Raw genomic sequence first — 25,709 nt, 5'->3', positions numbered from 1 at the left:
AACAATTCCAACAGGATTGGCTAAAAGAATCAACTGTGCATTGGTTATATCAGCATGAACAGTGAAAAAAGGAACCATGCAAACATAATACAGCAAGAGTAGAAAAAAATTTTGTCTACATTCTTACCAAAAGATAAACAAATGATGAAACTAAAAGGCAATCAGCAACTTCTGGTGCAGTTATCATTATAGAAGACCATCTCTTCCTCCATCAGTTTTGTCAGCACAATACCTTCTCCAAAAACCTCTGAATCTTTGGATGCTACGTTTCTGGAGGTAAGCACTTCGAACACTAATTGTGGCATACTGCACAAACTGACAGTAGCTATGATCAAACATGTCATTATCAATCACGATATTCTTAGTCAAATATTTCTATCAACTGACAGATTAACCAACTTACATTAATAACTACATTTAAAAGTATATGAATACAAGCCTATACTAACCACAGTAATATTGTCTGAGCTTCTAGTCTTGGCCATGAGAGGAGATGTAGGACCGAGATTCAAGTGGGTTGTATCAGTGGAATGGCGACGGTACTGTGGTAAGCCAACTGGTGACATGCTGCCTCCTTCCTCACCTTCACCCTCGCTCATTAAACCATCTAGTCCAGCCCATCTGTGATCCAAATGTGTTTGAGATATCAGCTTAAAGACAAAAGTAACCATTCTTTTCTTACAAAAAGGAATTAGAAAAGAAAGTACTAAAGGATAAACTTTTAACATTTATGAACAAAGTCAGAATATTCAAATCCCTTTTACAAAATTATTCCCAACACAAACAACATTATCATCTATCATATTAATCATGATGAGGGGTATAAATCTCTGTTAAAACATTTCCTGATTGGTTGGATATTTAAGAAAGCAAAATCGTTGAAGGTTTTGCTCGGTGAAAAACTCGTGTGCTGAGAGCATGTTCGTTTTCAAATTTCACTGTTTATTGAGTGAGACTTCAAAGCAAAACCTCAGACACATTAGAGTAAGTAAACCATACTGCTTAGAAAATCAACAAACTGATATCATATACTTTGCCATATAGTCACAATTAATAGATATGGATTCAATATATTACATTTTATGGACTAAAATACATTGTCATCTTGAGATTCAAGTAACCATATCATTCTCATCTGGAAGGGTATTACTAATGAAACATGAGAAGCATTTGATAAAATCAATCACAGAAGTATAATATAAACAAGCTTACAGAAGTGTTGAGGCTGCAGGCCATGATGCTCGGTTGGGCGCATCACGGGCATGAGTAGTGTTATTTCTCCGTTCACAACCTATGCCATCTGCAGAAAGGTTACAAACACAGCAATCAAATACCTTCATCCTTATAAAATAGTTCACCTCAAAACAACTGTCTAATAGATGTCCAAGCTATGCTCTTTCATATTCAGTCATAAGATTACCTAATTCATAAACTTAACCCAATTGGAGTTTCATAAAAAGATGATTATTATTTGAACTGCTTCTTCAGATGAAAAAACTAGTAACTAGCTAAATTAGAATATCTATCTAGACTTTCAATTAAGAAGTTATAGTAACCAAATTCATATGTATCATTCATAGTCCAGGTAAGTGTATATCAATAAGCCATTAATAATTTAACATTTCACCAGAGGAAGCAGACATGGAGGCATAGGTGGATGTGGAGTTGCAGCCCAATTTGAGTGTATAGACGGTTTTATGTAATATGGTCCTAGAAATCAACTGAATCCCTTGAGATCAACACAAAAATCTGCTTTAGAGGCCATCAGTTTTGTTACACTTGATCAATTTTCCAGTAAGTTGTCAGAAGTAAGCCGAGTGTAGGTGTAGCACATTTTTTGGTGGAGGTTCAGCCTCATCTCATTAATATCAATTCTATCACATATGTGGACAGTAATACACTAAGATGCACTGGGCAAATACTGAATGCAAAGAATAACATCCAATCAAAGAAGCCAGCTGCGAGGGCCTTCAGTGGTGAAGTCTGCGAGCAGGATGGTGAGACAAGATATGGTAGTTACTTCCACACTGCCTGCCTCCCATCCATATTTTACTCTGCCATCACCGCATATACTTTCCCCTCCAACCTCACTCATCTGACTTCCTGTTTAACTTTTGAGCAATACATTATGATTTTTGTTAACTATCCATGTGGTGGATTCCATTTCAGTAAGAAAATGACATTATATTACATCTCTTCATGATGTAGTAGAGATGTCTCTAGTATAAACTGTTTAAACATCTTACTTCCTTTCTTATGTGTTGTACTGAAATAGAATGCTGACTGTATTGCTCAGTGAATCATGCCACCTGCCTAAGAAGACATCAGCACAAAGGTCGCTTGCCAGAGCAACGTCCCAGCACTGCCACAGGTGTTTTTTTAAAGTTCATATTAATTTTTATGCATACGTTACCAAATTTTTCTTTGAGGAAACTGAAACACTGAATAGTAAAAACCACGTGGCAGTGACAACTTTGCTCATCCATGGGATGGACCAAGCCAGTTTGGAAGCAGCAATATCCTAAAAATAAGTGATCATAGACAAGAGAGCTCTGAATAGCTGGAAAAGAGGTCAATGACTTATCCTTGGGGGGGGCAGTCATTGACTGACCAAGGGTTGGCCTGACCAAGTGAGCTGTTGTTAGCAGAGTGAGAAATGGTAAAGCTTACTAACTGAAAAAACTGAGGACTGAATGAATTCCGATCCTGATTTTCCTACAGATTATCCTCAGAATCTTTCATGCTTCTGGGAAAGATTGCAGAAGAGAGAAAGAGTGTAATGTGTACTGTATAAATACCATTTAAGATTTATAAAATGAATCTTAAATCAAATACAAAGTTTAATGAATGAAATACCACACTCTGCATATATCTTAAACTTATTTTCCAATTAATAGCAACAAATGTGTACTAACTATACATAATATTGATTATTATTATTATTATTTTGCTTTGTCGCTGTCTCCCGCGTCTGCGAGGTAGCGCAAGGAAACAGATGTAAGAAATGGCCCAACTCACCCCCATACACATGTATATACATACACGTCCACACACGCAAATATACATACCTATACATCTCAATGTACACATATATATACACACACAGACACATACATATATACCCATGCACACAATTCACACTGTCTGCCTTTATTCATTCCCATCGCCACCTCCACCTCGCCACACATGGAATACCATCCCCCTCCCCCCTAATGTGTGCGAGGTAGTGCTAGGAAAAGACAACAAAGGCCCCATTCGTTCACACTCAGTCTCTAGCTGTCACGCAATAATGCCTGAAACCACAGCTCCCTTTCCACATCCAGGCCCCACACAACTTTCCATGGTTTACCCCAGACGCTTCACATGCCCTGATTCAATCCACTGACAGCACGTCAACCCCGGTATACCACATCGATCCAATTCACTCTATTCCTTGCCCGCCTTTCACCCTCCTGCATGTTCAGGCCCCAATCACTCAAAATCTTTTTCACTCCATCTTTCCACCTTCAATTTGGTCTCCCACTTCTCCTCGTTCCCTCCACCTCCGACACATATATCCTCTTGGTCAATCTTTCCTCACTCATTCTCTCCATGTGCCCAAACCATTTCAAAACTCCCTCTTCTGCTCTCTCAACCACGCTCTTTTTATTTCCACACATCTCTCTTACCCTTACATTACTTACTCGATCAAACCACCTCACACCACACATTGTCCTCAAACAATGATAAAATCTAAAAATGCAAATTAGCTAATTACTGTGGTTAAATGGGCCCTAAAGTTTGATAACTGTTATTTCAAGCTTATAAAAGCAATCTAAACTACAGAATGGGTCTCAACAATAACTAGGCCCTACTGCTAGCAGGAAGTTTACCCGTCCACAGTGGCAAAGTGGGTTTCTCCTCTCCACTGGAGCACTTGGTGAGCGTCACACCTGAAATGACAACAGAAGGTCCAGGCTACGCAGTAAAACTACAACTATGGCTACACTTGCTTACTTGTCTAAACATATGACATTTTTGCTATATATCAAAGAAGTTGAGACAGTACAAGCAATGGAAAAGAATTTCTTGAATCATAAAATTTTCAAAACTGGTGGAAGAGAATCAGAAACATGGAGGACCCAGTGACTTTAACCCTTAATCTTTGTTACATAGACTTTGATGAGTTTTTTTTAGTGCATATTCAAAATCAGCATAATATCAAATGACACCAACAATAGGCAATAGCTTGGTTTCTCATAATCTAGCTTTTCATCTTCTACAAAAATCACTCCTTCCACCTGAGTTCCATGTAGTAATGATTCATCTTTGTTTTGCTATGTTAATTAACTCCTTTCGGTACAATGGCATACAGACACAATTGATAGTGTAACTAATATTTTGACGAGTGTTTCTGGTCAAAGAGAAGACTGTTTGTTTATTGCTTACATGAGCATTTCTGATGGTAGAGAAAGTGTTAGTAACATCACATGCCCATAAGCAGTCTAGGTGGACCTTATCAAAAAAGTTGAAAATAAAAAAAAGTGAAAAATCAACTGTTTTGAAAAACATAATGCATGTTAACTTTATAAGGTCTGTTTTCTAAACTTCCATAAGCCAGCACCAACTACATACTACTCTGGCTCAGACAGTCATCTTGAGTTGATTACAAAAGATTTCGTTTCTAACACTTTATAAATAAGGGTGGGTGGGAACTAATAGTTATATGACTTTGTTTCCTATGGAAGAAATACTCTATGGAAAGTAATTCTATTGTTAAAGATAATTACCGAGATGTACCAGAAGACCATGGAAAAACATACCGAAAAGAAGGTTGTCCATTGCACTTGAGGACAACATACACCCTCTCTCCATCTGTCTGCTATTTCATGGTGAACACCACTTCAACAATTCCCATATCAAGTAACTAGCTATACAATCTAACATCCTAATCTCATTATCTAATCAACAGACACATACTTAATACTGTAATTTCATCAATGAGATCTGACATTCTTTTCTAACCTTTAATGCATCTGGTTACATTGTACTTGAGGACATCTCACATGATTAATGCAAAGAAATATACTCAACATACCTTGAACTCAAACCTCGATAAAAGACCACGCACTCTATCCTTATTTAGAGGTCTCTTCACTAAAGGTCTACATACACTTCATTAACAAAGAAGAAGAATGACTCACTCTTCCCTATCAAAGGACAACTTCGCTTGGACATTATGCTGCCTGTTCTAACGTCAAATTAGACAAAAAATCAGCCAAGAAGGAAGAAGTTATATTATGGAATGCTACAGAAATATCAAAAGGTCACTTTGGTAGTTGAGAAGTCCATGAATGACATTAAAATTTTCTTGATCAACTCAATTTCATTTTTTTTCAGGTTAGTCACATTTACTACCTATGAAACTCAGTAATACAGCCAGACAAGTTTAGCATCAACTGCTCACTCTTCTAACCTAAATATCTATAATTCTTATGTTCTGCAGTTCTTCCCTCCATTTTTAGGTACCTTTCTGTAATCCTAACTAAATTTAGTTTTGTTCCTATTGTGTGCAATCAACTGTGTAAAAATAAAGGATTTCAAATTCTGCCCTGTACTGCCAGAACATCATAGCTAATGCTTTATATGAGTAGTATGTCTGAACTGTTTACAAATGAGTACATCGGTAACATGTTGGATAACAGGAGTAGTTTGTATGCCAGAGTACACAAAGGAATGAATCCATGCAATAAAGCAAACATGGGTCACAGGAACCTTTCTGAAATGTACATATTTTTACAAATAAACCTAGAAGCTGTGGAGGCAACTTCAAAACATTAGCATTTTAAGCAGTAACAATATATTCTAAACTCAAGTCATTATCAAATAAACAGACATTTAAATTCTACGTAAGAAGACATGAATCAGTGTCATTAAACTTTACACAGGAAATAAAATCTAGCAAGCAAATCAAAACATGCACATATTTGCTGCTGTACTCTGGGAGTTCACAAATCAGTGCATAAAGCAGGAGGAAAACTGAAAGATATCTTACATCATACTAGACCAGATTACAAGGAATAACAACCTTAAACAGAATGAATGAGAAATTTTCAGTCTTCATCAACAAACCCTGAAAAGTTCCGAAGATGTGAGAAGCTCTTGCAAGAAATGATGGGCTCTCAGTAGTAGCAATGAGGTGTCAATCCAAGTGACAAGTTCTCAAAGAACAGAAGAGCTCTCATGAGAAATGAAGAACTCCTAGGAGCAATGTACAGCTTTCATATGCAGGAAAAAGATCTAAAGAAAGGCAGAAGTTCCTGGGTGGTGAAAAACTCAAGCAATTTGGAGCTCTATAAAAGTGTAATTAGACTAAAAGCAGAGTCAAAGATATTCAAGAGGAAACAAGGTCCCTCAAGAGAAATGATCCTTCATACATAGTAAACTTTCTTTCATAGAGTGCACACAGAAAGAGCAAAGAGCTTGTGGAAGAAGAAGCTTTGATAGTCAGAATTGCAATATCTTATGTTAGAAATATACAAAAAGGAGCTCTTATAATGAAATTCTTAGAGAGAAGCCCAAATAAGAAGTAAGAAATTCTTAGGATTAACAAGCTCCCACGAGAAATAAGGAGCTGACAACAATGGCACACCCTTAAAGGAAATTGCAAGTCTTTCACAGCAGAGATTTTCAATATGACTAATGAGCTCTCAGGGTTCACTGAAGGGAATTATTAAGGCTGTTAGTTCTCTAAAGGAGTTATTTGAAGTTTAGAACAAAAATCAAATTTTTGCCAGTATACTTTGGTTGGTTCACTTCAAACAAGATATACATCTCAAGCCATGAATCGTCTATTAATGTCTAGTCAGCCAGAGAGGTAACCTAGCAACACTAACTATAAACAAGTTCACCTGGTAACCTACTACTCTACAGGCTAAAAATGATAAACACATAGATACACAAAATGGTGACATATTCTAAAAATACTTTACTTGAAAACATTTATGTGGTAAGACTTGTAATCTAATGTCTTACTGCTAAACTGGTAACACTTATTCCTAATTATATGAAATGTTAGTACAATACACTTACTCCCAGTATCATTGATAACTGTCAACTATTACTAACCAAAGATTAAAAAGTGCTCACACTTAACTACACCCAAAAACCATTAAAAAAATCAATACAGTAATAATCACTCATAAAATGTAGAACTGGAAACACTTATGGATAAATGAGTTTCAAAAGACATCTAGTAAGCCCAGAGTATCAAAATCAAACAACTATATAAATGCACATGGTACAGCCACTGAAATCTGCTCACTTAAGACTTGGCTAAAAATTTGCAAAACAAAGAATAACTATTCTATAGAGACCAGCACAAAAAATTAACAGATAAGAGTATTGTATTGAGAAAATTTGTTGAAATTACATAAATGAAATGTTCGTGAATGTCTTAAAAACCAATAACACTAGCATTCTACAATGAAATGCATTTACATATGCATTAGGAACTCAGAAGAATTTTAATAGATAGGTTCTCATGGTATTTCTAAAACAAGTAGTGTCATTCACAAGCAAGATTTAATAGAAATCTACACCAGGACCTCAAGTTGGAACTTTTTAACTTAAAAAATTCCCTTTATATTTCTAATGACTAATAGAATCTTCTCTTTTAATAATGAAACATCAACATATTTTAAGGTATGGGCATAGTTACTGTGCATATTTTAACGATGTCATGGTAAAATAGTACTAAGGTCGTATCCCACAAACTGGTTAAAATATGTATATTGGTGTCATCCCATTATCTACACACCCAAAGCAATATCAAAGATACTCAGGCAAGCCCTATATAGAATGGAAGGCTATCACTCTTGATTTCACATAGAGGCACGCTTTACCTGAGAAGGATATTTCAGTAACTCCTCAAAAGTACAGATGGGAAAGGTAAGCCTCTGATCAGGGAGCAGTGAAAGAAATATACCATCTGGAATACCATGGACAACACTTTTAATTGTGGGAGAAAGTCGCACTCACAATAAAAAAAAAATGTTTGGGCTAAGCTCTGTCCTCAGTGAGTGCAGTGCTCCTCTGGCACTGGGCAGGAAGAAACATTACCTCAGATCCACGACACATGTGTGACTCTTGCCCACAAAGTTTGCTTGGAAGAAATTAAGGAAAAAGACATGCCTTCATGCTGGAGTTACATTCTGTGGACCTGACCATAAAGGAAGTCAGGAAGTTGAAAGAAGAAAAACTCCAAGAGAAAAGAGAAGAAACATCCCCTACCAAATGTTAGTTAACAGCCAAGGAGTTATCAGAGATTTTGACCTCAGACAAGGCTGGGACTCTCGCCAATGAACGTGCTCAGGTGTCCTACATCCTACAAAGGGTCTGAAAATCTTTTCATGAATACAGGGATATTTACCAAAAAAGAAAGGTATGCCAATGGCTAAAAATGATCATTTTCAAAAGGCCTATAAAACTTTTCCACTTTCGTTTGAAACAACTGCAAGATCAAAGGAATCAGTGGGTAATGCAGAAAACCCTTGCTCTGTTCCTTTCCCTCACAGTAGGCTTCATTACATTCAACCACCCCCTCAAGCTCTCAACACCTTGCTTTTTGGTAAAGCTATTAAATATATCTGCAATACCTATGATTTGGCAACATTCACTGAATCATATAATTTGGGGGTTGATGAAGATAACCCCAGTGCTCCTCCCACACCTTCACACAATGACCCTTAATCTGCTCCATTCCACTTCAGCAGTACATTTCAATGCCATTTTCAAAAAGCTTCCATCAAATATTGTCTACAACATATCACAACAGTGTGTGGTACTGTGTATGGGTGGTAAGCTGTGGGAAAACTTTCATTAAAAAAATGTGACCCCCATTATAACATGGGCTCAAATGCTCTACTTACAACGGTTTTGATTTAAGACAGGTTGTCCAGGAATTCGATCCCATCACAAGTTGAGGCCCTGGCGTACTTCTTAAAGCCTAAATAAACTGGTAATGGACTTCATATTTCATAAATAATAAGCATCTGCTCTTCATCTTTGGTAAAAACTAGTATGATATTACACTTCCCAAAATGTTAAACTACATATTGATTTAAAATAAAGCAACTTTCTAAAAATGCTAAAGTAGTCAGCAACAAAGTATTGTCAATTAACACCACAGCAGTGTAAGAACAAGCTGAAATACCGTTCCTGAAATATTTCACATAATCTCACACCGTGTTGTGTTTTACATGTAGCCTTTATTCTGCATATCAGGATATGGCCTACAGTGACTGACTGATTAAAGTATATGGTCAGCATAACTGGTATACAAACTAAAAGGAAAAGTTTCTGACATCCAAAAATATCAATAAACTACAAATAATCTTTAATTTGTAGAAAATTATACCAGAAAGAATGAGCATAATATTATCAAAAAATCAATATCAAATATTGACACATTAATCAGTAAATATTATACAAATGTAGCTGAAGAATCTAAGAAAATAAATAACAGAGACTATCAATGAAATAACTGTCCTTATACTTACTGGCAAATCTGCTACACTGTAATAACCATACTATGAAGTCAGTCACTTTTTCTTTCTGTTACAGATAATTACACTAAATTAATATTTACACTACATTCAGATAAGCACAAAACTGACCAGAATTTTATCAATATTATATTGCAACTGAATCAAATTTTATTGTAAAATCCCCAGTCTCTAATGGATGCATTTTTCTAGAAGTTTCATTTAGAAATGAAACAAAACATGAAATGATCAGTCAGAGCACAGAAAAAATGCGATCATGACAATGAGTGATAAATAGACCACTGCGGGAGAAACGACACGGAAGTATGAATCAGGAACGATAAATTCTCCAGTACAACATCTTGAACAATCTTGTTCTTACTAATGCCTTTACATTACATCTTATATTCCATTATGATGCATTCTATCAAACCAAATACCTTGATCTTATATTCTTAACACTTTTCCTCTTTTTGATTTGCATTACCTAATTAATACATGTGCCATCATCAAATTCACTTTAGCATAAGCAAAAGGTAAAAAACATTCAGCTGCTTATGACAGCCATATCAAAATGCTTGGTATGCACATATAATCCTGCTTGCGCCAACACAATTAAAATACAGCGAAGCAGCTCATTACAAATCAACTACTTATGAAATTCATCTTAAAGCCATGTTCCTGTTAAGGACTGCAGTACATACATATCAAGAACTATGTCAATAATATCACATATTTCATAGAATGATGTCAAAATGCTTCTTGCTAAAAATGCTCAAAAATAAAAATATGCTCAGTGCTATTCTTTGTCACTGTAACTGTTACAAAAACTAGCAGGCGAAAGAATTTCTTAACAGAGTCTGAAGTGTTCACTACAATAATGAGTATTCAGTTTAGTGCAATGCCCTCTTAAATTCAGTTTTCAACTTAAACAAGACATTCTATCTCTGAGAAAAATTACTCAGATTCCAAGACACCATTTCATTATCCTACTTTACTATCATTTCTTTATCCTACTTTATCATCATCTCATTTATAAATAAGTTGGCATACATATCCATGTCCACCGGCAGAATATATAAACAAATAAAGTATTTCAAACCCTCTGTTTTCATTAAGATAAAGGAAACAGAGATTTCACTAGATGAACAGAAGGGGTAACATCATAAAATTTGTAAAGGAATAATGTCTCCTTTTATTCCTTTAAGGGTAAAAATTCTCCTACTGCTGTCTGTTTTGGCATTAAAATATATAAAAGAAAAGGTAAAAGGTAACATTCTCTACTTACAATCAATAAGCTCTTCTGGAAAGACAGAAATTAAAGAAATGACCTAGACATTAAATAGGAACATGTATACAATGAAGTAAACACTCAAGTTTCTAGTTAGTTCTAACAAGACGTCTCCTAAGAGAGAAGGGTTAGAAGACACAACAAAGTTTTCCACAGCATGTGCTCATCACTGGGAATGGAGGAACCGAAGTCAAAATCCATTAAGGGATTGATGAAATGCTTCCAAAAGGCCATGCTAACAGGTACATGTTTACATTCTTTAAAAGAATATGAAAGAAACATAAATGCCGAAAAGTTTTGTTATCTTACCACCAAAGTAGTAAAAAGCACAAGTAAAAATGAGACTTACAAAGTCTGTAGTTTGTATTCCTGGATGCAGCAGCAACTATGTCCAAATACAAAGGATATGACAATCAAACAAAGTTATGAATGCTTCTTGAATTCATTATCCACAAGATATAGACAAAACTACTTCCTGACAGTATGTGACCCTAGGAGTTGTTTGCAACAACTTACAAAGGTTGGCTATCTTGCTGCACTCATCTTTCATGATGTTTTCTGCATAACATGGATGCATCAAGAAAACCTTTCACTTACTCATATATGCAAAACACACCAACCAACAAATCTGGTAAACTTATTCACTAAAATGATCTGATTTGCTGAATTCTCCGTTTAACAATTCCATCGTAACTTTCCCATCAGTATCATACTCAATTATGAAAATATATTTCTTACACCTATTTTTCAAACTTGTTCTACAATGCAATCACTGCTTTTGCCTTTCCGCTCCTTTCTCACATAATGCCATTACTCATTCATTCAGTTCCTAAACTTTTCCTTCTCCATCAAGAGAAATATTTTGATCATGTTTTCCCTTGCTTCTTGTTCTGATTAATTTTTGAAATATTTCTAACTGCCACCAAACTAGTACTTTCACAATAATGTTTAAGACATCTACTCTAACAATTTCTTAATGATGGAATGTAGATGTAGCACTTTCTCTAAATTTATAGAAAATATTCAGCCCACAAAACTTACAGAATCCTCAAAGGCAAAATGGTGCATTAATGACAGACTCTGTCCTACAATCCATAGGTCTGATTATGAGTAACAGCTACACACCATCCAGAACAGGAATCATCTACGAACATCCTGATTTCTAAGGGAGACGTAAGGACTAATAGAGCTGATCAAACTGGAGAAATGATTTTACCCGACCATAAAAAAGAAAATGGACATCAATAACTATTCATGAGGAAATTACTGGAAGTAAATTTTTGTTTCGGATGATGATATCTAAACTTTCACTGGAAGATAACCATTCTTCACACGACATACAATCAATGAAATGTCAATACCTTTCTGAATTTCACTCAGCCATTTGATTCTAAATATATGTTGTTATCACGGTAGGAATATCTGCAGGTCTTGCTATGAGACAAAAATAAGGCTCGAGCCTTTCTCACTTTTCCACCCAGGAAAATGGATACCATTATGTATAAAAAAAAATGTTAGAAGTAGTGAAATCTGCATTTCGTAAGCTACTGAAAATCATGTACATGTTAACCTCTTTAACCTGATGTATATAAGTTGTGGTTTTCAGATCAGCAAAATAACCTAACTATAACAAACAGTGCCCAGGGTCTTTTATACTTTTCAAATGTTATCATGTTCTTTCCCTAAATACTGGAAATGGGTGAGGTTAATATATACAGCTAAAATAGAAGTATTCCTTATTAACTTCTTTTCTATTCTGATTCTTTTTATTCTGTAAGTGAAGGTATTTTGAATGTTCATTATCATTTTGTTTTCCACAATACCACTTTATGTCCATTTCTTTAACCCTTTAAAGTATGACTGTGTTTGACATATATATATGATGTACTTTCTTAATTTTCCTGGGAGCATTTGAAGGAAGCACTGGTTGCATTACTCATTTCTGCCATGCACAGATGCTGCATGTCATCTGTTAACTCCAATTAGCCTGCAGAAACATCCTCAAGCACCAGTTAGCTATAGATCACCATGGTGGGAAGACATAACACACTCCCATGCAGGTCTCACCCTGCTATGATGCTATGTTTGATACGATTCTGTGGAACTGGTGAACCATTAGAACCTAATGTTCATTCAGCGCTTTTTAGCATGAAGAAGGTAACGTCATAAGCTTTGAACTATTTACACAGAATTATACACTTTGGTTATGCAAATAAGATTATTTTTGAGAGACTTTGATAACAACATCCAACTCTCATATATGGTCAAGGCAGGAGACCATGAGGTGTGATCCTGAACATAATACCAGAAGAAGACTTTATCTCCAAGGTCAAAGGAGGAAAGTAAAAACTGGGGTTGTTCATTGCTCATAGGGTTTGAATGGCATGTATAATGCCAAGATTTAAATACCCAGTATCACGCACTGATTTGAATGTTTACGATGTCCTAAGAAGCAGCATTTGAGTTCCTCTTTTGCCGTGGCCACCCCACTATATCGTGTAGGTTTCCCTATAAAGAGTGGAACTGCAAATAGAGTGCAACTGGCAGAATTACTTATCTGAGAAGTGGAGGTAGAGTATGACAAATGAACAGAGGAATGAATGCAAAAATCTGAAGAAGCTATAACATTACGAAGAAACAGTCAATGGAGCAAAGACTGAGTAGCGAAACAATATAGGCATCTGAAAAGAAGGATTGTCAAAAGATGATTAAGAGACTAAATCTGAAAGAGGAGCGTCAGTAACAACAAAATACAAAAGCAGAAGAAAAAGCAACATGGAGTCCAGGAACAAAGGTATCTTCAAAATGCAATGTCTTTTAAAAGAGTGTGTGGAAGATTATATATGAGCTATCCTGCTGTATGACAAGAAAAGGCCTCTGTGATATACCATATTAGAAGATAAAGAAAAAAAGACAGCAACTTTTGACCTGAGTTGCCATATAATCTAATGTATGCACTGTGAAAAGCAAGAAATATGAACTTAGTTTTCGACATAACCTACAAAATCTCATGTTGCAAGTGAGCTAAAACTAATTTCTCTGAAGACAATAAATATTACATGATACTGTAAAAAGAGTTGTAACATAATGAACATATACGATCACTATCAACTAAACATAATATTTGTACTAAGACTTCCAAATATCTGAATGACTATTTCTGTATAAAAGTTTGCAGTTTCCTGTCATGATGAACTAACATTAAGAACATATATCTGAGCCTTCAAGGTAAATTCTCCTAGCTCCTGCCTATGTTCCTGCTTTTGAATATAATAATACAGGAGGGAAAGATTCTCAGCCCTTACTCCTACCACTCTTAGTCACTTAAGGCACACAACAAATATTTGGGTAATGTTCTTCCTCTCCCGTCCCCAGGAATAAAAAGATAAAACTGAATGACATACAGAGCTGTTTACCTGGAGCAATTCCTGATGGTGGCCAAATCGGAGTGCTCACTTGACTGTTACTTTCTGGGGCTTCAACCACCACTTCTCCTAAAGAATGGTGAGGCGTGGCACAGCCCTTACTTGTTGGTATTTGTTGATAATGCTGGTGCTGTGGTGGTTGCTGGGAATGTTGCTGCGGGTACTGCTGCTGCTGTTGCTGCTGGGAAAACTGCAATGGGCGCTGTAGCTGCTCACAAAATTGCTGCTGTTGTTGCTGCTGCTTTGAGGGTTGGTGTGAGGGTTGGGCATTTGGGGGTTGCTGCTGCTGTGTTTTCAGCTGTAGTTGTTGTTGCTGCTGCTGCTGCTGCTTCTGTTGTTTAGTAGCTTCCTCAAAAAGTTGAGTTATGGATGGGTGATGTGTTGGGCTAAGACCAACTGGGGATGCTCCTTGAGTCCCTCCTCCTTTGTTTCCATTCCCTCCTCTGATTCCTGCTCCTCCACCTCCTGAAACTCCTGAAACTCCACTTCCTCCACCTCCACTAGCACTACCACTCCCAACACTACTGTTCCCTCCACCACTGTTACCTACTACAACAGCCCCACTGCTTCCTCTGCTGCTTCCTCCACCATCAGTACCTCCCCTACCATCAGCATCAACAGTATTAGCATCAGTGGTAAGTGGAAGAGACAGAAGATCTATCACCTCCTGCAGTTCTTCATTACTGATAAATGAGTTTTGACGTCCAGGATCTGCAAATACAAAAGACTGCATTCAGTAAGAGTGAATGCAAACTCCAAAGCAATTTTTAATAACATCACAAAAGAATTCCTTTTGTTCAAAGCCCCCTCAGACTAATACTTAAAATACTGACAATTTACGCTCCCTACCCTCTTGATGTTATACAAATTTAACTAGCAACACTAACATCACATGCCACATGATAATGCTACAAGCCATTACATGTTGTATATCACAGTTCACACCACACAAGTTGTGCATTAACATCATCATATCAACAAGACATAAATTTTTAAAAGACATGTGAACATCTCACACATGAAAACCTTTCAAACCATAAAGGTTACTTTCTGCTTAATGGTACACTGATATGATAGGGGAAGAAGGCAAGAACATTCATTTTTCCTTCAGTTTAAAATATGAAAGCCAAGATAATTCAGAGAGAGTTTTACAGCAGAATAAAAATTTGTATTGGTCATCATCTGATTCCATAAAATCAGAATGTCTCTCCATGAAAAGATTAAAAAATCCTGAACTTATTAAAAAAGATACATGTCAACCAAGTTTCAAATAAACAAGCTCAGGATAAAAGGAGTAGCATGCAACTATGGCTGATTACAGAAAGGAAGGAAGGACGGAAGGAAGAAAAAAGATAGAAAGCAAGAACCCGAGAAAAACAAGATTTCTGCTTCCTCTCTGTGGGTATCAAAAATTCTACAAAGAGAAGACATCCTTCTATAATACGACTGCAAGCTATAAATAAATAGTTACCACATTATCCTGGAGATACTCTACTGTACCGAAAAATCCTGCATAATGCTAAAACCCTACAGTAAAAGTAATTAGTAGCAATGATGTTGGGATTAGTGTTTAGCACCATACTTTTCACTGTCATTGTGAGGTGTGTAATTGTATCATCTTTGACTGATGCTATGCAAAAAAAGAATTACCAAGTCAGCATGGCAATAACTCAATGGTGCTCAACATACACACAGGCCACAACTACCAGCAGTAAAATACAACCACAACGGCTTATCTGTTAATATTGCTCCTAAAATTTTTCCTCGTAATTCAAATGCACACAAATGATTCAATGAGTGAATTTCTTATTAAAGGAGATAACAATGCTGCTGCCTGATTAGTCAGGCTACCCAGCATTTGTAAGACCCAAGGCCCAAGGTGCCTGAGGACTGTCAGAATGCATGCATCTATTTTCATCTCTAAAAACTGTTCCGTCCAAGGAGGGAATAGGGAAAAGTAAAAGTCTTTGAGCAAGAGGCAGGTCGATGGTATGCTGGGGGTTGGGGATATGGGAGGTGACTATGCTTCCATTTGCAGAGGACATGGCTCTGATGGCAAACTTTAAAGAGGAATTTGAGAAGCTGATGACAAAGTTTGAGAAAGTGTGTGAAAGCATAAAGTTGATTGTGAATGAGACTAAAAGTAAGGTAAAGTGGGGAAGCAGGGAGATGAGACAGGATGGCTTGAACTTAATTATGAATTGGAAGGTCATAGAGAAAGTGATCATACCAATAGACGCAACCATGGATGCTAAAGTGAATTATAGGGTTGAAGAGCACGTTCCTTGGTACATTAAGCAGTGCGTAGGAGTTCAGGTTAGCGTTGAAAGGTAAAGATACTTCTTGAGGGCTGACATTTCTTATTCCTTTGTTTACTTTCCTTTAAGTGTGGTTAGTGGCTCATATATAATAACCAAATTACTTTCACTTAAAAGAAGCTTCAAATACCTGGAGTAACTGAGCGACTGTGACTGGGGCTCCTAGTTACGCTGCTGTCTCGTGATGGCACATGTAGACCAACCCTGGAGCCCCAAGACGTGCTGCCACCAATGGTCCCATTCCAGTCCCCTTGAAGGCCACAACTCCCATAAAAATCAGTCACTGAGTCTGCTTCACCTGAATTTGCATCATGTTCACTGGCCTCAGGCACAGACCACCGTCTATTTGCAATTAAACTAAATGGCCCTAAACTAGAGTTTCGTTCCCATCCCTCTGCACTTGGCCCTCCCATAGACCATCGACGAGATATGGCATCGCTGTGCCAGCCAGATCCACCTCCATTTAAATGCGAAAACAGGCCATAACAGGTGCCAGGAGACAGGGTATTGCCACTGTTCATACTAAGGCTAAGACTAGAGCCATAATTTGAATTGGAACCATAATTTGTGGTGCTTGGACAACCAACACTACTGCTTGCATTGGACCAGCCAGGAGCAGTGGATGAGTGCCGAGAGTGGCCACTGGAGGGGTGTCGACTTCTTGCTTTATCTTCCTTTCCAGGACTCTCTAAAAGAGGTGCCGCTTGCACTCCTTTCATACCAGCTTGCTGTTGTTGTTGGCTAGGAAGCCATGGAGGCTGGACTGGAAGCTGTGGAGCATACTGACTAGATACTGAAAGCTGGGAAATGTCTGTGACATAACTTCCAATTGATGGCTGACATGGCTTATTAATCTGAAAACCAGCTGGATTCTGGGAAGAAGTACAGTGACTTTCATCTCGAATGGCCTGAAGGATACCAGTAAAACGCTCAATAACCACAGCAGAAAATTGGTACTGCAGGCCAAGGAAGGCAGACAGCATTGCCTGTGTCACCTGTGGGTCATAAAATTCATATTACATCCAAAATTCAGCTACAATATGCTTAACAAACTTTAATCCTAACTTCCAGATGATCAATACAACCCAATGTACTTTATATATACGAGCTTACCAAGCCTAACGGGACAACATGAAATCATACTGATCATACTGATATTCATCAGACCCATCTGAGAAGGTACTTTTAACTGTGTGTACAAGATAATATCAGACACAAAGAGATAGAAAAATAAAAAGGACAATATGAAAATGATTAACTTTAGTAATAAGTGTGTAAAACAAATACAGAAGTGTGACATGACTCACCCGGTTAATTTCTTGTCTCCTAGCATTTTCAGACATGTCTTGTCGTGACTGAACTTCCTGCAACAACACCAACATCTGTGTCTTGACTGCTGCACTGGCCACACCAACAGCTCGAGCTACACCCTCCCATGCATCTGCTGCTTCACGTACAGGCTGTGTAGCTCCCTGTCCAATGTTTGTATACGAATCCACGTATCCAGACTCAGCAGCAACTTGCGCTAGACACTGAGACAAGCGGCATGCTGTTCCACACACAGTATTTAAAGACTGAAAACAAACACAAAAATTTAAGTTCATACTCAATCATAATAATCTTGTTCAAAAATACCTAATAGTCATCAAACTTATTTCGCTGATAGAACTGTTCTGGCAAAGAAAAGTCTTTCCAGTGTCTCAAACTAAGCTTAATCTAAATGACCTTTATGGTACATTGTGTAAAGTTGTTCAGAGTAGCTAACAAAAATGAGCCTCATATTACTCAAATTCAATACAAGATCATAAACATTTATGTAATCATCAACTTAGAGATGGTAAATGCATGATGAAAATATGTTTGATAGCTCTGGTGCTCAGTCCTCTGTTCTTGACACTACCTTGCTAATGCAGGAAATGGAGAATATGTACAAAAAAAATATATATTACTACTACTATCATTATCATACTTGATCCCCATTTCCCACATCAGTGAGGTAGTGCCAGGAAACAGGCAAAGAAAGACCCATCCACTCATATACACATAAACATACATAAATGCACATGCACATACATATACTGTACATACATATATATACACATGCACATATTCATACCTACTCGCCTTCATCCATTCCCAGTGCCACCCCAACCCAGAGGAAACAGCATCGCCACCCCCTGCATCAGCAAGATAGCGCCAGGAAACAGACAAAAAAAGGCCACATGCACTCACACTCAGTACCCAGCTGTCGTGTGCAATGCACTGAAGCCACAGCTCCCTATCCACATCCAGATCCCACAGACCTTTCCATGGTTTACCCATGATGTTTCATACACTCAGGATTATCAAGAAACTTCCCAGTGCAAAGCAGTCCAATATTTCCCTAATCCTGCATGAGGTGTAACCTCATAGCTGCAGGTGCTCTACAACAGGGGTTCTTGGGTTGTATAATTAACAATTTTTGTTCTGAATTATCTTTTATCACTAAATCATATAACACTTAAAGCTTATGAAAAAAACACTTTTAGCAAAGTCCTAATTTTTTCTGGACCATTTCTCAGCATCTCTATACATCTTTTGATGGAATCTTATGAAAAAAAAAAAATGTGTCCAGAACTCACTTGAATGTAAGCTGACAAACACATGGAACAGTCATGCAAATCCTGCGAGGCAGGGTTTGGAGACTTCTCCCTGCTGCTCGGATGTGAAGGAGATAGAGGCAAGCTGCTAACAAGACTAGGTGATCTTTCTCGGGGTGACCTGTTAGAGAAAGAATTAATGCTACAGCAGTTCCAAAATTTGTGTCACATAGTGAAATTTTTAAGTATATAATATCAATAAATCTGACCACTTAAAAGCCAGGTCAATGCTAACTTATAAACAATACTGTAGTGCAAAAGTTATTACATAAATGTTAACTGAAAAAATTAACTGAAGTACTGCAAGACATATCACTTTCCCTAAAATTTTTCTCATGTTATTTCATTCACAAAAATGAGCAAATGATACACATCAAACTATGGGCTTCCACTATATAGTGGTTAGCACTACTAACTAAAAATTTATGCACCGGCCCACCGTGGCTTGAATTCTGGCCTAGAGTCAACCCGGCAGTTTGTCCTCCCCTTTGGTTAAGCTCTGACTAAGGTACAAAATACTTACGCATTAAACTTCCTAATACTGCACAAGCTGGACATGTTTAATCCCCCTACATACCCAAATCTGTCTTTGCCAAGCGATCCATTGACCTCAGGAGTGTGAAGCCGCACTCGACTAGAACCTCCATGTGTAAGGGGAGCAGGTGGAGGTTTGCTAAACCCCCCTGCTCCCCCGCCCCCTCCAGGGCCACTGCGTCTCATCATAAACTAACACATCACCAAACCTGAAAAAAATGAAGAGAATCATACAACAGAATGTTTTCTTTATTTACTAATCATGTCAACTACCAAGTCGAATTCACATATGTAAAAATAAATCAATAAACTAAAAGGAAAGTTATAAAGTTATAAAGAAAGCCTGTAGTTCTTCACACTATTACAAAATGTTCACGAAACAAACTTGTAAACATTTGCAATAACCTTGAAAGGATATAAAGACATCTACAGAATGCTTTAATTTCAAAGTTAAAATCTTTTTATCTGGAGCTTAATTCAGGAAAAATGCTAAGCCATTTAATTACAATTACATGCTGTAAAACAACTGTAAAACGTTCCAGGTGTACCTGATTCAGTTTTTACGAATTATGATATAGGTTACATTTACAGGTTAAAACACAACTTGACAAAAGACAGAGACAGACAAAAGACAAAACTTTAACCTTTTCAACTCCTTCAATCTTACTCTGTCGTCCACACAACAAACAACAAGAATGGAGCAGTATTGATGATTTTCCAAAACTAGTCTTACAGTGTCCCTATAATGGTAAGTCCCGTGTGATCTTTCATAACTTTACGAACCTTTCATCAATAATGTCTAACTTTTGTCATTACACCTTCCTGCATGTGGAACCATATTCAATTTCTTACAATAAGGTAGGACTTATCGGAGAGCATGAGTCAAGGATTATTTTCCCTACCCTTCAATAATAAACATGATAGCAGAGAAAAAGCTCTGAATACCAGAGAAAACGTGGTTCAAATAATATATAAGTTCTTGGAACAATTCCATAACTAAAGAGAGCCAAGGAAAATCTAACGAAACTCACAAGTGGAACTAACCTAACCTTACTTGTCAAGTTATTCAAAATGTGGATGATTGCGTTAGTGTTGTGTTTATGTAAAACATGACTGGCAGTTCGTATAAGAAATGTGGGTTGTCTCTGACGGAAGGTGACGAATGTCTTCATAGACAAGCTTCCCAACAAACGAATATAAACACAAAACCAAATCAATCATCCATTCTTTAAAAATAACATCAAAAAGAAGGTAGATTTTGACTGTTAGAGGAAACTACGGAATGGGTTCCATAATTTCCATCGATACGAATAAATATTTCACCCACATTTTCCATGACCTCCACAGCTCCCACCACCAATACCTCCATCTATCATCAGCGGGTTAAAAAAACAATCCGCTAATTACACATTCCTGGTCTTACTTCACTCTACGTCATCATGAAATTCTATGACATTTCAGTGAACGAAGTTCTGGGAAAATGATACATATTTTCCTCCTCAATTTTCTTGTCCCCAAAATCTACCATATTTGTCCACTAATAATTCATATCTACTTCAATATATCTCTTATGGTGAAGACATGAATCATCTTTTAAGTAGGTTTTTAAGTAACTTGTTTAAGTAACTTGTTAAGTGACTGCAGACACACGATTTCTAATGACTTGAATATAATTATTTACTATTATTTATATCGATAAATAACCAGGTATATCATGATATGGTTGAACTAGAGACCAAACAACCAGTTGTCACGCCTGGGAGACGAGTGCTGTGTTGCCTTGGGGCCCAGAGTAGAACCCATGGCCAACATGACACTCGCGGCTGCACCAGACTTCCCTCCCCCTCCCTGGTCATCTACCTCATCTACTCCCAAGGACACGGTGGTAGTTCGTAACTTACCGGGTAGATTGGGAGGGTAGTAGTTACAGGTAGGAGTAGAGCCAGCCCTACTCATGTGAACCAGTCATCATCTACCTGAGCCAGTCACTCACTTGCCTTTTATGCCAAGCAGACGTAAATAAATCCAAGTGGCGTTCGTGTATTGCGTCATTTCTAAATTCTCATTTACCCCAAAAGTATCATCAATTACCCTGTATACATTATGAATAATAATCCATTATATCATAAATATTTATTCATTTTTTTATAAAGAGTGTGATTATGGGTTTATTTATTTAGTTTGGGTTGAGGAAATGTGCAACGAAGCCAAGGGGAAGGGATACGAACGATCGTATCGTCTGCTGCGGCGGTGCTGCCATCTGTCGGCAAACTTTCCTCCCACTGACCCAGGCCAGGTCAGGGGCAATCTCATTCGGGGTCACGCCCGAGGTCACTCATGTACGACACGTGTTTCCCTCTGGGGGGGGACTGGACCCCCTGTCTTTGGCATGTGGGAGAACGAGGCGGCAAAGATTTAAATTAAATATTGCCTCTGACTCCATTATCAAGGTATTAGGTCAAATATCAGATGGTGAAGTGTTTGACAGTTGGCCTTTTCTGCTTAGATTATCCTAATGTAATACTTTAGAAGATTTAAGGTGATTTATTTTCAGATGCTGCTTCCAGCTACTGTTGAGTGTGACCAATCAGGAGCATTAAGCCATAAGATCATTATACCGCCAACACATGAACCATTTCTAAAATTTGTAAATTGAACAAGCATCAAACAGATTATGTGGGGGGTGGGGGGGTTGATTAATTTTGTGGAAGGTGGGATGATCTTGAAGGTGATCTTTTACATTGAATTAGTGGTTAATATGCCGGCTTGGTTTGAAATGGTAGGGCTGACGTTATTTTGCCGACCGTCACTGCCTTTTCATCTTCATTTAGTATTGTTTCAAGTTTCGGACATTTACGAAGTAACTTGAGCAGTGCCCCTGAAAGGAATTTTCTCATGGGGTACAAAGTTTGTGTCAGGTCCACCTCCCATTTCCATTAATCATCCTGATTTTGTGCCTTGAACTGTAAGGCAAAAAAAAAAAAAAAAAAAAAAAAAAGCGTGGATGATGAGATAGGGGTGAAATGGAGCCTCCGCTCAGTTGATTTTCTGCATTTTGTGTGATATCAGGAAATTCCTGGGCCCCCTTTTAGACCCCTGGCCCAGGAATGATGTATACTCCCTGTACCTCCCTCTCAAGAGGTATCATTACAGTCCTTTAATCGTGATCTAAACGAGGGAAATAATATGGTGTATTGCTGTATAAAGTTTATTGAGGTAGATTTCTTCACCCAGGCTGATGCCACTGTCCAGACTGCTCACTCAGGTTGGTACCTGCATGATTATCTTGGACAATTAAGTTTTTCAACAATGACTAATTACTTATGAATTTATCTAAGCTGAGCCAACATTATTTTGTCCTATATTCCAGGTGTCGGCACAAGAGAAAGCACATATTTTCTTATATTATCTGCATCATTTTTACATTTACTTCATTGACCCCTGATAACTTTTTTTCATTTCATGAATTTAATTAATATCTTCATTTGGGTTCACTTGGCTTTCATTTGCATATTCAATGGACCAGCCATTTGGCAATAACCACTTTCGTGCTATTTCTGAATTGTCTGCATGCCAGGTTTGGGAGATTGTGTCTCCCTAACCTTTCCTCAGAAGTTAGGTACGTTAGAGTGACAATTTGTTTCACAGATTTCATTTATTTTACGATCTTTCATCTTGGAGGGCAACCTACCACATGGATGAGGTGGGGGTCTTGCAAGTGCTTCAAGAAGAAGCAATGAAGTAATTCAGTCCAAATTTAATTTTCTTTCAGTTTATCCTTTTTTTAATCTTATTAGCAGTGTTCACTTTTTGGCAATATGAACTTTCAAATACATACGAACATCCAAATAAATCTTGCACTCCACATACTCTGAATTGTGGGACCCTCACCCATCCAAAAATTTTATTTTTCATCATTTCTAATTTGTTTTCTATGAAGACAGTAGCTCAAATAAAGTGGCATAAGGAAAGCATAAGGAATGTATGTTTAACTAACAGCGCATAAATGTTGATTATACAGGTAGCTCATTAAGGATTTACATGGTGCCCACTACTGCAATGAGATATTTATACATAGAATGTGACTTGATTGTGAGATGATATCATTTGCATAATTTAATGTTTTATAATTTCTGCAAGATTAAATACTTTTCCTCATGCTACTGCAGTTTCATCGAGTAAATGTAATGATAGTGATTCGTGGAAATATTTTGCTGTGGCCACCCCTGTGATGGGAGTTTCTGGAGGGAACAAGCAGCAGAGATATAGAGAGAGAGATCATGTTAATTCTTTTGTTGCTCCATGCAACTCATGCAATGGACAAAAATCAGATTCATGGAATTGCTATATTTAGAGGAAGAGTTTGGTTTTTGGTAAAATTTTACTTTAGGGTAACCAAACTAACCATAACTAAAGAACTTGTTCCGCTTCTTAGCCTTTAGTGCCTCACCCTTAACAGGCCACTGGCAAAGGACAAGTTCCGTGCAGTGTTTGCAGAGTCTTCTACCTAATGCCTGTAATGACTACTTCTGTCTAATACTCCTACCTAAGACTATTATTCAATTATTTAACTTTGCAATGAAATTTGTTGTGGACTGAGAGATTTTGTTTGACAATGCTAGAGTAACATTCTGAGAATACATTATATGAAGTTGCAGACCTTGGTTTAGCATATATTTAATTTTACATTGTTGTATTAGGTGCAGTGATGAAGATTACAAATATCAGGAAAGATGTGTTGTTAATGTGTGAAACATCTTTGTAATATCAACAAAATCAATGAAAACCCTGCTGAACCTACTTAGTAATCAATTTCGTTTTTCATACTTGATTGCTGTTTCCTGCATAAACAAGGAAGTGCCAGGAACATGCGAACAAAGCTCACATTTGTATTCTAGTTGAACTACACTATTGATTTAACATTATACCAGTTATCGATGTCAACAAAGAGATGAAAATACTTATAGCCTTTCACACCACTAGGGGAATAAGGTGAGGTTTTCATAGATGGTTTCTCCTGCTTTTTTTTTTGAGAATCAATCCTACATCTTCCCACATCTTCATGGAGTATTCCTCAATCACTTATTGATGATTAAAACATAAAGGACACTTATTGATGATTAAAGCATAAAGGATGCTTTAGATCATACTTATGTTCATAATGTTAGTTAATCTATGAAGACTTATCTTCTATGCATACATATTTATTGCATATTTTTTTCATACATATTCGCCATTTCCCATGTTAGCAAGGTAGTGTTAAGAACAGGGGACTGAGCCCAAGAGGGAAAATCATCACTTGGCCCTATTCTCTGTTCCTTTTTTTTTGGAAAAGTAATCTCTCTATATTTCTTATGCCTGTTCCATCAAGAGGGTGGCCACAGCAAAAGAGTCTCCATAACTGGTGAACTGCGGTGCTGCTTCACAGCCTTTAGTCCCTTGCCCTTAATGGGCCACTGGAAAATGGCAACTCCAGCACAGTTTCCAGAGGCTCCTACCTAATATTCCAACTGAATACTTCTACTTAATGTTCCAATCTACTAATACTACATAATGGTCGCTCTTAATGTTCCCACCTTCTAGTACTACGTAATGGTCCCATCCACTACATCTACTTAAATTCTGTCTAATGCTTCTACTACTACTCATGCCTGTTGCTCTTACCATTTTGCCAATAAGGCAGGGCTAGTTAATAGCACTGCAGGAAAATCTGTGGTTAAGAAGAATGAGTCATGTGAGTCAAATGTTGTCAGGTGTTGTGAGTGACAGGAGAAGGAGATTTTGCATGTTTGTGGACAGAATGCCAGCAGTCCACGTGTGGGTGAGGCAGAAAGAAAAGACAGCTACCTGGGACAGAGGAATGCAGCTCGACAGCCACTGAAGTGCTGGCTCACTATGCAGCTGTCACTAACACTCCCAATACCCAGGTGGGTAGTACTGGTAATACACCTCCCTGGTCAGTGGCTGCCTACCATCTA

At 37.4% G+C, this 25,709-nt stretch overlaps 1 protein-coding gene across 6 annotated transcripts in view; it reads right to left on the bottom strand.

The window, feature by feature from the left end:
• Positions 1 to 25,676, bottom strand: part of LOC139748723 (uncharacterized) — a 46,674-nt gene extending 20,998 nt beyond the window's left edge. For 2 of the 6 annotated variants that reach the window (XM_071662087.1, XM_071662084.1), the window contains exons 1-9: positions 21,633 to 21,778; positions 19,775 to 19,940; positions 19,180 to 19,318; positions 17,866 to 18,132; positions 16,689 to 17,553; positions 14,232 to 14,951; positions 3,873 to 3,932; positions 1,213 to 1,300; positions 450 to 621 (exon numbers count right to left, since the gene is read on the bottom strand). In XM_071662087.1, the coding sequence (XP_071518188.1) occupies positions 450 to 621; positions 1,213 to 1,300; positions 3,873 to 3,932; positions 14,232 to 14,951; positions 16,689 to 17,553; positions 17,866 to 18,132; positions 19,180 to 19,318; positions 19,775 to 19,920 (2,457 nt within the window). In that variant the 5' untranslated portion in view covers positions 19,921 to 19,940; positions 21,633 to 21,778. Of the gene's footprint in view, positions 1 to 127; positions 271 to 449; positions 622 to 1,212; positions 1,301 to 3,872; positions 3,933 to 14,231; positions 14,952 to 16,688; positions 17,554 to 17,865; positions 18,133 to 19,179; positions 19,319 to 19,774; positions 19,941 to 21,632; positions 21,779 to 25,395 lie in introns of those variants that run through there. The other 4 variants (XR_011712809.1, XR_011712810.1, XM_071662085.1 and 1 more) reach the window with 4 other exon arrangements.
• Between the last annotated feature and the right edge of the window lie 33 nt (positions 25,677 to 25,709).

The sequence above is a fragment of the Panulirus ornatus genome, chromosome 5 (assembly GCF_036320965.1).
Source record: "Panulirus ornatus isolate Po-2019 chromosome 5, ASM3632096v1, whole genome shotgun sequence".
Classification (NCBI taxonomy): Eukaryota; Metazoa; Arthropoda; class Malacostraca; order Decapoda; family Palinuridae; genus Panulirus; species Panulirus ornatus.
This window is presented reverse-complemented; position numbering and strand designations above follow the sequence as displayed.